Source organism: Mytilus galloprovincialis, chromosome 4, assembly GCF_965363235.1.
Source record: "Mytilus galloprovincialis chromosome 4, xbMytGall1.hap1.1, whole genome shotgun sequence".
In the NCBI taxonomy this organism is placed as follows: domain Eukaryota; kingdom Metazoa; phylum Mollusca; class Bivalvia; order Mytilida; family Mytilidae; genus Mytilus; species Mytilus galloprovincialis.
Window position 1 is genome coordinate 104,213,004 of NC_134841.1, and position 14,915 is coordinate 104,227,918.

At 31.6% G+C, this 14,915-nt stretch overlaps 1 protein-coding gene across 1 annotated transcript in view; it reads left to right on the plus strand.

The window, feature by feature from the left end:
* The window catches only part of LOC143073716 (retinal dehydrogenase 2-like), a 40,581-nt gene extending 34,199 nt beyond the window's left edge, over positions 1–6,382 (plus strand). Inside the window, exons 10-14 of the mRNA XM_076249480.1 lie at positions 945–1,109; positions 2,487–2,644; positions 3,617–3,691; positions 4,023–4,062; positions 5,484–6,382. Coding sequence (XP_076105595.1) covers positions 945–1,109; positions 2,487–2,644; positions 3,617–3,691; positions 4,023–4,062; positions 5,484–5,516 — 471 coding nt within the window. The 3' untranslated portion in view covers positions 5,517–6,382. The remainder of the gene's footprint in view (positions 1–944; positions 1,110–2,486; positions 2,645–3,616; positions 3,692–4,022; positions 4,063–5,483) is intronic.
* Positions 6,383–14,915: the final 8,533 nt, after the last annotated feature.

Consider the following 14,915-nt stretch of genomic DNA (forward strand, 5'->3'; position numbering starts at 1 on the left):
AACATTTTTGAACAGAATGGCAATTTTATTTTTTTTGCTTTGCACGTTGCTGCAGAAGGTGTCAAAGCAACAATTAAACAGCCTTTCAAGACATCATACTTATTTGGACTATGTACAAATGAATTGTACTGACCTAATAGTCATTAGAATTTAATATAAGTACTTTTTCTACCAAAAATAATGCCAATCAGAATCTAAATGATAAATCACGCAACCCTGCTTTAATTTATTTTTGAAAACAATCTTTTAAAGTGCACTCAAGTTTTTGTTCATGGTTTTTCATCACTGAATTATCAAACTACTCATGTGCTTTTTTTATGTACACTTGGTTTTCCAAGGTATTTTAATATCATGAAAATAGTAATAAATGCATGCATGTATGTATTTAAATCAAGGAACAATGTATTCCAGTGGAATTACAGTGGTAAAATTTTCCAATGTCATTATTCCAGTGGAATTACAGTGGTAAAATTTTCAAATGTCATTCCAATGGAATCGCCAATCAAATTCCACTGGAACTTTTAGTTTTATATGATTTACCAGTGGAATTCCAATGGGTCACTGGAAACTAGTGGAATTCCAGTGGAATCAACTGGTATTCCACTGGAATTCCATTGACATTTTCTAGATTTACAGTATTTATTCAAGTAGACATAGATGGGTAGTAATTCAGTCATGTTTGTGACAATTTAATGAGAAACTTCCAAGTTTTGATACATATCTATATTAAAGATTTAAATGTATTTAAAAAAAAAAAAGCTTAGCTTTAAGGCACTAAAACAGAAGGTATGGAAAGAATGGGAATTGGAGACATAGTCTTAAAATTGACCACTAACTGACCACTTATATAAAGAGGTGAAATGTATTATTTTTAGAATCCAGGAACTCTGACTTATTTTGCATACTCCCTTAAAAATTATTTACATTAGCGTTTTATCCTTTAGGTTGACGAAGAACAGTTCAATAAGATATTAGGCTTGATTGAGAGTGGGAAGAAAGAAGGAGCCAAGTTAAACTGTGGAGGTTCTAAAGCTGCAGACAAAGGATATTTTATCCAGCCAACTGTCTTCTCTGATGTAACAGATAACATGAAAATTGCTAAGGAAGAGGTATTCATATCTTAATCTTTTACACTCTTTAAAAATGTTTCTGATTGACTTGGAAGGAGATGGTCATCCACTAAAGCTCTATAGATGCGACATATTTATAAAGTTTTATTTTCAGCTATTAATATATGTTCAAAAATATAATAAAAATGATAGGTCACTGAACTTTTTCTACAGGTTTGTGACAAAATGACACATTTTGTATAGATTATACAGGAAAAAACACCATTTTGTGATAAGAAACTAAACTAAATGATAGAATTGTATTATAAATTATGAAAAGATAGCTTTCAGACAATGCTTTGAGAATATCAAAAGAAAATATAGGGTCACTACATTATCCCAGGTAAAATACAAAATAGGAAAATTCTATGTAGATTCTTTCAGAAAATAAACTGTTTTAGAGTTACCTCCCCTTAAAATGCCAATTTGAAAACATTTTTAATATTTATAAGTTATATTCTTATGAACTGTTCCTATCAAATTAACATTTACATTATATATCTGCATTCCTGCTTTAAATTTTGCTAATTTGATAGAAAATCTGGACCTTAGGTTCTCTGTTTTTTCACAATCCAAGATGGTGAAAGACACCAGAAGACCGTTAACCAAGATTAGCTTCAGTCTTCCGTAGCTTTGTGTTTATGTTTGAAAAGTATGATGCAACCTTAAAACAAAATGGTTGCCAAAAAATAGTGTTCAATTATATTCTGCCTGCCAATGTTTTTGATCCCATTGGAATTAAACAAGAAGTGTAATATAAATACTTGGGTCAACATGTTCTATATAAATGATGGATATGACACGAAGATGTGGTTTAATTGCCAATGAGACAACTCTCCACCAAAGACCAAATGTTAAAGAAGTTTTACAACTATAGATCACTATACAGCCTTCAACAATGCGTCAAACCCTTAAAATATAGTCAGCTATAATGTAAAACAATTCAAACAAGAAAAGTAATGGCCTGATGGCCATATATATATATATATATATATATATATATATATTATATATATAAACAAGTCTAAATTGAAAACTACATTCAAACCTATGATTTCTTTGGATAAAAACCGTATTTTTTATACGTGTGCATGTAAAACAAATTACTTTGTAGAAGGGTCTATTTATAGCACAAACAATATTTTCCAAAAGACCAAAAATATGAAAAAGTATATTTTAACAAAATGCATTTGACTAACAGGTCGAACAACTGATGTTCTGAAACCCTGCTGACTGCCATTGGCGATTGCCAAATAAATGGATCACAAGATGTAACAAACTGGATCGAAATATTATTTCACTACAAAATAGATATTTATATAGAGATTGTTGTCACTTAAATTGGGTTATTATTATTTGTTTATAAATCTTTGTTAGATATTTGGTCCAGTCCAACAGATCTTCAAGTTTAAAGATATGGATGAAGTATTGGAGAGAGCCAACAATACCTGTTATGGTCTAGGTGCAGCAGTATTTACAAATGATATCAACAAAGCCATGATGTTTTCACAAGGTGTACAGGCTGGCTCTGTATGGTAAGTTATATCCCTGTACAAATGGTTACTTCGTCAACACAACTTTAGAGCTGTCTTGGTATGCCTATATTACTTTTTAGCTCATTGCCCTTTAATCAAGAATTTTCCCATTGACCGACCGGTATTAGCATTTTTGCCTATTGTTTGGTAAATTTGAAAAGATAGATAGACTTGTTTAGATAGCAAAAATTATCAACAAGACAAGATCTACAAATAAATCATCATTGCTGAATTTATTACGAGGTATTTATTATTGCGAAATATGCAACAGAGTTGTTAACGCAATCATTTAAACTTGCATTTTGAAATAACTAAAATGACAAAATCGCAACAATTTCTGAATTTACAGTAGTTATTGGAGTTATTGCCCTTCATAAGATTATATTTATCTTTTTTTTGCCTTTTATCTTTAAAACTATAACAGATACAAATGTAAATATAAACTTTCAAAAGCAAAAATGATCAGAAGGAAAAAGATCTACAAATATGTCAACATGACTGAAATTGTAAGTTTTAACTCTTCATAGAGTTATTGCCCTTTCACAATGATTTTTACCTTAAAGTGGCCATTGTTCAAGATTCAGGTGAGTGACACTGACTATTTATAAGGCTGAACAAAGGAGAGATAACTCATCATTTTTCAACAGAACATATTTTTAATTTTATTTAAATTAATGCATTAAATTAAAATATTGTGTTTTTTTACTCATTGAAAAATCAACAACATATGTAAGACAGATTATTTTTAGAGTTTTTAAACGCAATTACAAATGAAACTTTATGTTTCTTTATAAGATGTTTTAAAAAGTCTACAGTTGTAGCATTTATTTACAAACATCTATATAATGATAAGAAATATGTTTCAATATTCACCTTTTGTGTATGAAAATTCTAATGGGATGTATTGCAGGTAAAATAAATGTATGCTGTTTTATTATATCACAATAATTAAGGAATGTTTTTGTATTTCAGGATAAATTGTTACAATGTAGTCAGTGCCCAAGCTCCCTTTGGAGGATTTAAAATGTCTGGACTGGGTAGAGAATTGTAAGTAAAATTTTCTATATAGGAATAAATATAAATATTGCAAAACCGCAAAATTAGATATCCACGAAAATGTAGTTTTTATTAATCCTAGAAAGTTGGTACCCACGAAAATAAATGAATTCACAGTAATATACTTACGCTCCAAATGGACTGTATAGTAGTCAGAATTTATGAATGAGATCAATAGGTAAATGGCTAATGACAACTGTATATATGGACTGTTCACAATATATCTGTTTAAATGGCTAATGACAACTGTATATATGGACTGTTCACAATATATCTGTTTAAAGTTTGTTGATTCTGCTAAAAAGGAATTTGATTATTACAGGGGAGAATATGGAATAACACAGTACTATGAAGTTAAGAATGTAAGTGTTAAATATCTGTAATGAAGGGAAGCAATAACACATATTACTTCATTTCAACTTAAGTTTTAGAATATGGTCAAACCTGCTATAAAGGTCATCTCTTTCAAGTGAAAGCCTGTCCTGTCACCCTACAATTGTCCTGCTGTAATAATATCTATACATTTTGACCCTCAATTGAAAGGCCATCTTATAAGTTCAATTTCTGTATTCCCAAGGGTGACCTTTATACACAGGTTTTATATTATATGAACAATATGAAGCATTGAGCAAACAGATTACAAATAAAACTGTCAACAGTACAGGAGGGAAACAAAATCAATGTTAGTTTATACTGTATATACTCACACTAGGAATACATACAAAAGATGCACCCTTATAAGGCATAGGAGCCAACACTGATGAAAAAACACAGCTTATTTAACAAATTTAAGGTATATATTTACACTAACAAGTTTCTGAATCTTGATTATACATATAATGCATAAGTCACTATATATTTTATGTGTGGTTACAATGTACTAAATATGTATTGCTTAGAGAAAATTGGCCGGTTTGAGGAGTCATATTTTCATAGATTTAAAGTCATTCGTTTTGCAATGACTTTTGTGGCTTGCAGTATCAACAAAGTTTAGTATCCAAAGAATATCTTTTGTGAGTATTTTAAACAACAAAGATGTGTTAAAGAGACAACAACCCAACCAACGAGCCTTCATGAGTCTTCAAGGCAGCAAGAAAATCTAATATCCTTAGGTGGGCTCGGCTGGTCCCTTAGCAATAAGGAATACAAGTTCAGCAAAATGGACGCCATTTATAATTCCCCAACTCCAAAACATACAAATAAAGCAAAATAAATGAAAACACCTGTCGCAAGTCAGGAACATTCATGGGCACATAAACGTGGGGATAGTACTGTTTTTATGCCCCACCTAAGATAGAAGAGGGGCATTATGTTTTCTGGTCTGTGCATCTGTTAGTCCGTTCGTCTGTCTGTCCCGCTTCAGGTTAAAGTTTTTGTTCAATGTAGTTTTTGATGAAGTTGAAGTCCAATCAACTTGAGACTTAGTACACATGTGCCTTATGATATAATCTTTCTAATTTTAATGCCAAATTAGAGTTTTGACCCCAATTTCAAGGTTTACTGAACATAGAAAATGATAGTGCAAATTTCAGGTTAAAATTTTTAGTCAAGGTAGTTTTTGATGAAGTTGAAGTCCAATCAACTCGAAACTTAGTATACATTTTCCCTATGATATGATCATTCTAATTTAAATGCCAAATTAGAGATTTTATTCCAATTTCACGGTCCACTAAACATAGAAAATGATAGTGCGAGTGGGGCATCCGTGTACTATGGACACATTCTTGTTATATTCCTCATTTAGTAAACTATGTACAAATGAAATGTATTTTGTTTCTTTCAGGTTGTTGTCAAGATTCCACAAAAGAATTCTTAAGGATGTTCGCCGCTCTCTTAAAAGACTGACTACAAATGTGTATTTATCAAACTCTGTTAAATTTAAATATTGAACACTCTGCTTAAACTAAATCAAAATATGTAGGAATATTTTGAATTATTGAAAATTAATGTTGTTATAATTCAACAAATACTGTTTATTTAAAAGTTGCTAAATGATAGAAATACTGCTTATATAAAGATTGTAAAACAATAAAACAAACACTGTTTTTATGAAGGTTGTAAAATAAGCAGAATGCCTTGATATATAACCACAGCAGATATTTTATAAAGTATTTTTTTATATTTTGATACTTTTGCAGCAACATAACTGCAAAGTTTACTTGCATGACTTTAAAAACTTAGTTTTGACTCATCTTTGCATTCTTTATGGTTTAAGAAAGTTTTCTTTAACTTGATATTGCCATTTTTTACTGTGTAAGAATTAGCATGTTTACCTACTTGTTATACCAATGTTGTGAATGTGTTAATGTTTGTTATTAAGTTTTGTGTTTTACCCCCTGATTTTAAAGAGGAGAGTTTTACAACAATAATAATATGATTTGTTTTTAAAGGATTGTAGATTGTTAATGTTAGTTAGTTCAATTAAAAACTACACAAAATAATTTTGAACGCCATAATAGTCGGTGCTTTTCATTTACTCATTATTGGATTAAAAACCCAATACATTAGCTTCAGGATATTGTTAGATTGTTCTTCAATTGCAAGATACATGTAACTCTAGTCTGTATATGATAAATTTGGATCGTCAACCTGTTGTTTATTTCAAATTATGTTTGTTATATCATACAGTCTGTATCCAGATATATGAAGTATTAGAAAAGAGCAATAAATGAATAATTCCTATGTGTTTTGTCTTTTATATATATGCACTGTCTTTATGGAATATTATAAGTTGCTACTTCTTGTCACTTTAAAGTTTTTATACATTTTAACCTATATATGAAAGAATTTTCTCTGAATTTTTCTTGGATTAAAAACAAACACCTTCATAATTTAATTTCATACCTGTTTTTTTATAGAAATATTTGGTTTAAGTGCAAATCTGCATGAGAATTAAACTGTGTCAAAGTGGTGAAAACAATACAGTCAAATATCTGCTCAAGTTTACATTAATTTTAGTTAAAAAAAAAAAGATTACATGTGCACCAGTTGAATGTTTGGTTCCTTTGCCTGTTTTGGTATTGTAAAAAGTAAAATAACAAAAATACTAAACTCCAAGGAAAAATTCAAAACGGAAATTAAATCCCTAATCAAAGGCAAAATTAAATGATAAAATCCATCAAACCAATGGACAGCAACTGTCATATTCCTGACTTGGTACAGGCATTCTCAAATGTCGAAAATGGTGTAAGACATAATTTAGTTAAAATGCACTGGCAATTCATAATTAAGGGGAGTTAACTCTGTAATTTACTATCATTCAAACCAAAATGTATCTGGATATTTTGTGAATTACCACACACACAGAAATGAAAGACCTACCACTTCTAAACCAGGATGAGTGTTATAAACTCAAAAATAGGAGATATAAAAAAAGAAGAAGTGTTGGTATCAGATGCTGTTTTATCTCAGTTTACATGCTGTCTACTCATGTGTGTGTTTAGAAATATTATCAAATTATAGTTGGTCACAGATTATGCGCTGTCTGCTCTTGTGTGTGTTTGGAAATGTAATAAATTTATATTTGGTCACAGATTATGTGCTTTCTGCTCATGTGTGTGTTTAGAATTGGTATTAATTTATGATTAGTCACAGATTGCATGCTGTCTGCTCATGTGTGTGTTTAGAATTGGTATTCATTTATATTTGGTCATACATTTTGTGCTGTCTGTTCATGTGTGTGTTTAGAATTGGTATCGATTTAGATTTAGTCACAGATTAGGTGCTGTCTGCTCATGTGTCTGTTAAAGATAGGTATCAATTTATATTTGGTCATAAATAATGTGCTGTCTGTTCATGTGTGTGTTAAGAATTGGTATCAATTGATATTTGGTCACATATTACAAGCAGTCTGTTCATGTGCGTGTTTAGAATTTGTATCAATTTATATTTGGTCACAGATTACGTGCTGTCTGCTCATGTGTGTGTTTAGAATTTGTATCAATTTATACTTGGTCACACATTAGGAGCAGTCTGTATAGTTTTTGTTTACAATTGGTATCAATTTATATTTGGTCACATATTACATGCTGTCTGCTCATATATGTGTGTATTTAGAATTGATATCAATTTATATTTGGTCATATATTACTTATTGTCTGCTCATATGTGCATGTGTGTGTTTAGAATTTGTATCAATATGTATTTGGTCATATATTACTTGCTGTCTGCTCATATATGCATGTGTGTGTTTAGAATTGATATTAATTTATATTTGGTCATATATTATGTTCTGTCTGCTCATATGAGTGTGTTTAGAATTGGTATCAATATATATTTGGTCACATATTACGTGCTGTCTGCTCATATATGTGTGTACTTAGTATTGATATCAATTTAGATTTGGTCATATATTACATTCTGTCTGCTCATATGAGTGTGTGTTTAGAATTGGTATCAATATATATTTGGTCACATATTACGTGCTGTCTACTCATATATGTGTGTATTTAGAGTTGATCTCAATTTATATTTGGTCATATATTATGTACTGTCTGCTCATGTGTGTGTTTAGAATTGGTATCAATATATATTTGGTCACTTATTACGTGCTGTCTGCTCATATAAGTGGGTGTTTAGAATTTGTATCAATATATATTTGGTCACATATTACAGTCTCTCTTCTCATGTGTGTGTGTTTAGAATTGGGATCAATATATATTTGGTCACATATTACGTTCTCTCTTCTCATGTGAGTGTATTGAGAAATGGTTTCAATATATGTTTGGTCACATATTACGTGCTGTCTTCTCATATGTGTGTATTTAGAATTGGTATCAATATATATTTGGTCACATATTACGGTCTCTCTTCTCATATATGTGTGTATTTAGAATTGATATCCATTGATATTTGGTCATATATTATGTCCTGTCTGCTCATATAAGTGTGTGTTTAGAATTGGTATCAATTTATATTTGGTCACATATTACGTTCTCTCTTCTCATGTGTGTGTATTTAGAAATGGTATCAATATATATTTGGTCATATATTACGTTCTCTCTTCTCATGTGTGTGTATTTAGAATTGGAATCAATATAAATTTGGTCACATATTACGTGCTGTCTTCTATGTGTGTATTTAGAATTGGTCTCAATATATATTTGGTCACATCACCAGCCCAGTAGTCAGCACTTCGGTGTTGACATGAATATCAATTATGTGGTCATTTTTATAAATTTCCTGTTTACAAAACTTTGAATTTTTCGAAAAACTAAGGACTTTCTTATCCCAGGAATAGATTACCTAAACCGTATTTGGCACCACTTTTTGGAATTTTGGGTCCTCAATGCTCTTCAACTTTGTACTTGTTTGGCTTTATAACTATTTTGATATGAGCGTCACTGATGAGTCTTATGTAGACGAAACGCGCGTCTGGCGTACTAAATTATAATCCTGGTACCTTTGATAACTAATTACGTTCTCTCTTCTCGTGTGGGAGTATTTAGAATTGGTATCAATATAAAATTGGTCACATATTACGTGCTGTCTTCTCCTATGTGTGTATTTAGAATTGGTCTCAATATATTTTTGGTCACATATTACGTTCTCTCTTCTCATGTGAGTGTATTAAGAAATGGTATCAATATATACTTGGTCACATAGTATGTGCTGTCTGCTGATATATGTGTGTGTTTAGAATTGGTATCAATTATGTGTGTATTTAGAAATGGTATCAATATATATTTGGTCACATATTATGTGCTGTTTGCTGATATATGTGCGTGTTTAGAATTGGTATCAATTTATATTTGGTCACATATTACGTGCTGTCTTCTCATATGTGTGTATTTAGAATTAGTATAAATATATATTTGGTCATATATTACGTTCTCTCTGCTCATGTGCGTGTATTTAGAAAGATATCAATTTATATTTGGTCACATATTACGTCCTCTCTGCTCATGTGCGTGTATTTAGAGTTGGTAAAAATATATATTTGGTCACATATTACATTCTCTCTGCTCATGTGCGTGTATTTAGAACAGGTATCCATATATATTTGGTCATATATTACGTGCTGTTTGCTCATATGTGTGTATTTAGAATTGATATCAATATATATTTGGTCACATATTACATGATGTCTGCTCATGTGTGTGTTTATAGAATTGGTATCAATTTATATTTGGTCACATATTACGTGCTGTCTGTTTATGTGTGTATTTAGAAGAAATATAAAAAAAAAAGAAGATGTGGTATGATTGCCAATGAAACAACTCATCACAAGAGACCAAAATGACACAGAAATAAACAACTATAGGTCATCGTACGGCCTTCAACCATAAGCAAAGCCTATATCGCATAGTCAGCTATAAAAGGTCCCAAAATGACAATGTAAAACAATTCAAACGAGAAAACTGACGGCCTTACTTATGTACAAAAAATGAAGTATCAATTTATATTTGGTCACATATTACGTGCTTTCTGCTCATGTGTGTGTTTATAATTGGTATCAATTTATGTTTGGTCACATATTACGTGCTGTCTGCTCATATAGGGTGTGTTTAGAATTGGTATCAATTTATATTTTGTCACATATTACGTGCTGTCTGCTCATATGGCTTTGCTCCCCCTTTTTTAAATACTAAATTAGCTAGCTATGATTTTATATTTTTATCTGCATGAACAGTATTATTTTATTTGCTTATGTCATGTATGTGCTTTTAATATCCTGCTGTAATGTATGTATGTTTGTCTTAATATGTGGTCTTAAATATGCTTTGTGTGTAATTTATTATAATGTCGATTTTAAAAGCTCACTCACTAGAGCTTGTCGGTTACTTTGTTTAATATGTATCGACAATAAATAAAACTTTGATTTGATTTGATTTGATTTGATTTGGTTTGATTTGATTTGCTCTGTTCATGTATGTAAATTTAGAAGTGGTATCAATTTTTATTTGGTCATAGATTATGTGTGCTGTCTTCTCATGTGTATGTATTCTGAATTTGTATCAATTATAGTTGGTCACAGACAGCGTACAATTGAGTCTTTTTTCATTGAACTATAGTCTCCCTCATTATTTCAAGATCTGACATAACACTTTATTCAGATTTAAATGGACAAAGAGTGTTGTGGTAAGAATTGACAGTTCAGTATCATCATGATCATTATAATCAAATAGTTATCAAAAGTACCAGGATTATAATTGTATACGCCAGACGCGCGTTTCGTCTACATACGACTCATCAGTGACGCTCAGATCAAAATAGTTAAAAAGCCAAATAAATGCCAGATGTTAATTTGGATTCAGATTTCCCACAAAAAAAAAAAAAAAAACAACCAAGGAACATACATTATAGCATATTCCCATTGTGACATACATGTATATATTACGGGTTTTCATTATGGACGAAAAGCAGGAGACACTCCTTTTGTCGATGCAGCCGTCTTCACCGTTTGTCTGTAGTATCAGACTGAAGATCAGTAACTAACTTTGTATAATTATTATACGGTTAATATTGCTGAATAAAAAAAGTATGCGCTTCTCAACGTTCAGTGGCAACTATATCATATAGATATAGGAAGATGTGGTATAAGTGCCAATGAGACAACTCTCCATCCAAGTAGCAATTTATAAAAGTAAATATTTATAGGTCAAGGTACGGCCTTCAACATATTTTAGACGAGAGTCAGACCAATTAAACAATTGAAAAGATAGTTTGATCCGAAATTAAGGGTTCGAAATTTGAACTTTCAATAGAATTAAGAGCACGTTGAATAAAAGAAAAAATTGTAAATCCGCATACCGTTAGTCAAATGTGAGCTAGATTGTTCGAGGCCATTCAGCCGCAGTGTAATGTACTATCAATCTCGATGTGCAAACTTGATTTACAGTTTTTATGTATGAACAAAATATATCATTCCTAGCGACAAAAAAAAACCAAAGTTATAACTATTAAGATCAATGTAAATTGTATATATATATATAACTTAAGACTATATATATAAAAAAAACTGTTATATTCAAAAATATATAATATGTTGTTGTTTGAATATGGATTGACACCAATTCTATATAATTAAATGTATAAATCAGCCAAACCATTTTAGAATAGTCTGCACATTTGAGTCAGCAATGCTTTGTTAACCTATTAATCAGCGGATTTCGACCCCCTGCTTCTGTGATATATGACATACTTCATCCACTTTGAATATCAATAATCAAACAATCTAGTTGAAATATATCTCTGATTACGTTATACTGCATACATATGAGCAGTATTTAACGTAATCAAATATTTTAATTAGATTGATCTATATAGTGTTCAAACATTTGACTTTTCTACACTTTACAAAAGTCTCACCCATTCTATACTAACAAAACAAATTGAAAGAGCTGGTCCTAATTTGTCTTATAAGAAGCGATGACCAACGAAGATGGAATAAAATAGAATATTGTTGTACTGCTATAGTCACAGCGCCCTAAAGCTGAGCTGAATAATTTCATTTAATTTGTATACAATGATTACAAATTCAATATGGTTGTTTAATACAATTGCAAATGGGGGAAACCAGAAAGAAAACAATACAATTAAATAAAAAAATCAAACCATTCAATTAAGACCAGCAATAAAAACTACTGAGCTGGTACATTTAACAATATATGAGGTACAGTCACCCAGTAGATAAAAGTATATGGTCGTCAGAAGAGATACGGCAAATCGTACTTTGTAAAAAAATCAATCTAACTCAAACAAAAAATTCTCTGAAACTAATAATAGCAATAATTATGCTTCTTGATTGCCAACATATGTTTCAACAAACAATTGGAATTCAAATAGGAACCAAATGTGCCAATCTATCCCTTGGTTTATATAGCTTTCCTGTCATGATTTCCTTGTGAGCGGTTTGCTGTTCAAAAGGAGGCATTTGAACCAAAATCTTAGGTTCAAAGTGGTAAAGTTCAAATTATCCCTTTGAAAATTTTACGGACCGTGCCATCACAAGTTGGTTGACTGTCAAATATGGAATATCTGTTTCACAGATGGCGACTAACTAAAACGCGATTAAAAACTTGTTCAATACGAAACCTTTGAAAAGAAGGCAGTGGCTATTTTACCGGCTTCCGGCAAACTCCGAGGCTTAGGTGCTATTTTACCGGCTCCACCAAAATAGCAATTTGTATAGAGTTTTGCTATTTTGCCGGTCTTATTTCAGATTTTTATTCAAGACTATCATAAAATATCTTTTTAAGGAAACTAATTTGCACAAATTTTATAGGTGGCTTGATGTCAATAATTTTTTTGTTCGCCTTGCCTACCTAGTCATTCAATTTTCATGAACTGTTACCTGTTACCTGTTACCTTCTGTAGATCCCTCCTCTATCAGGAGAACCTGGAGTTCATCCAGTAAAATTTTGTTACTTTATATTTACATCTGTTTCCAGTCACTATACATTATCTTTAAACAATTTTATCTATTTACAGCCTATGAGTTTGGTAAACCTTACTACTTTTAAATGTTTATTTACTTTCAAGGAGCGCACTACGCTTTTCATGGAGCGAGTAACACAGGCTTCTAGTGATTGATTCCACCAAATTTATGTCATTTCTCTTTAACACATAGTACCAGTCAAAAAGACTACAGTCCAAGATTAATTGTATCATATTCGAGTTGCTAACGCATATGTCAGTCCATGAGGCAGTCCCAATCTTTGGTACAACAACTGCATAAAGCTTTGAGATAAAGATGTCTCTAATACTTGTTAAGGCAGAGCATACGACAAGAAAATGTTCTAAATTTTCAGTTCCTTCCTCACATAGCGGACAAATTGAAGTTTTTTGACCATTTGAAAATTTTGAACGGTGGTACTGTAGAATATATGTATCCAAAAGCATTTTGATCTTATAACAGGCTTTACGTATACACCTTTGTTCTGAACCAGCACTTTTCCATATAGAATTAACAACACCAATTTTACAGTTTTTGATATTTAAGTACCGTAATGACGGTTTTGATTTTGCTTCAGTAAACAGTTTTTCGGACCAAAAGCCATCAACACACTTTTTTACTTTCATTTTCCACTTGTATTTTGTCTCTGGTTTAAGTAAAACCTCTGAGGCACACGGTAAGTTATATTGTTTCAAAATCTTGTCAGCCCTAATAAACCAGCTTTTCGAGTTTTTTCCTTTTGTAGACAGTTGACGCTTAGCAAGATCATTTTCGACAGAGTCACTTCTAGCTATGGTACCAAACGTTATCAGAATCTTTTTATGTAGAAGTGCAGTAATAGGTAATTGACCTAAAAGTAGATAAGCTCCAGCATTGGAGGCTCTAGCGGGTAGATTTTGAATTTGTTTCAGAAAGTTATTACAAAAAATATCTAAGCGGGAAATATCTTTAGCACTAAGATTTACAATTTCAAGTCCAAATAACAAACGTGGAACCACATACGTTGACCATAGTTTACATGACACCTCTGGGTTAAGTCCATTTAAACCATGCAGTCCAGAGCCCATAAGTGCGTATGATGTCTGTCTTGCAGTTTTTAGACGATTTCCAATAATTGTTCTTGTTGCCTCTACTTCACGAGAGTCTCTATCAATTCCTATATGTTTATAATTTTCTACAGTTTCTAATGTTTCTGAGCCAATGTGGAACTTTTCCATTTGATTCCAAAGGTTGCAATTTAAAGATGAGTTCCATATCATAACTTTAGTTTTTTCTTTACTTATATTATATTCTTCTGTCTCTGCAAAATGGGCAGTATAGCTTATCATAGTCTGGAGTTCAGGTTTTGAAGAGATAAGTAGCAGATCGTCTGCACACATTGGAGTACCCACAAACACATTTCCAATTTTAAAACCCAAACTGTCACTTTCTAACTTTTTTATTAGCGGATTAACAAAGAGTTTGTAGACAGAGGGAGACCATACGCTGCCTTGTCGGACGCCTTGGAGTTCAGCAAACGAAGTAGATAACTTGCCTTCCCATCGAACTGCAGAGCTCATATTCGTGTACCAATCATTTAAGATTTGCCAACTTTGTCCAGAAATTCCACTTTGAAATATACTTTTTAGCAGAGAGGCATGCCAAACAACATCAAAAGCAGATGACGCATCAACAAAAGTAGTATATAATGTTTGTCCTAATTCTTTTGCTTCTATGATTGCCTCAGTAAGGGGAAGTGCTGCAAAAGTAGGATTGACCCCGGCAGTAAAGCCACGTTGAAGTCTGCTCTGTACCTTTAGTAGTTTAGGTTCCTCTAAA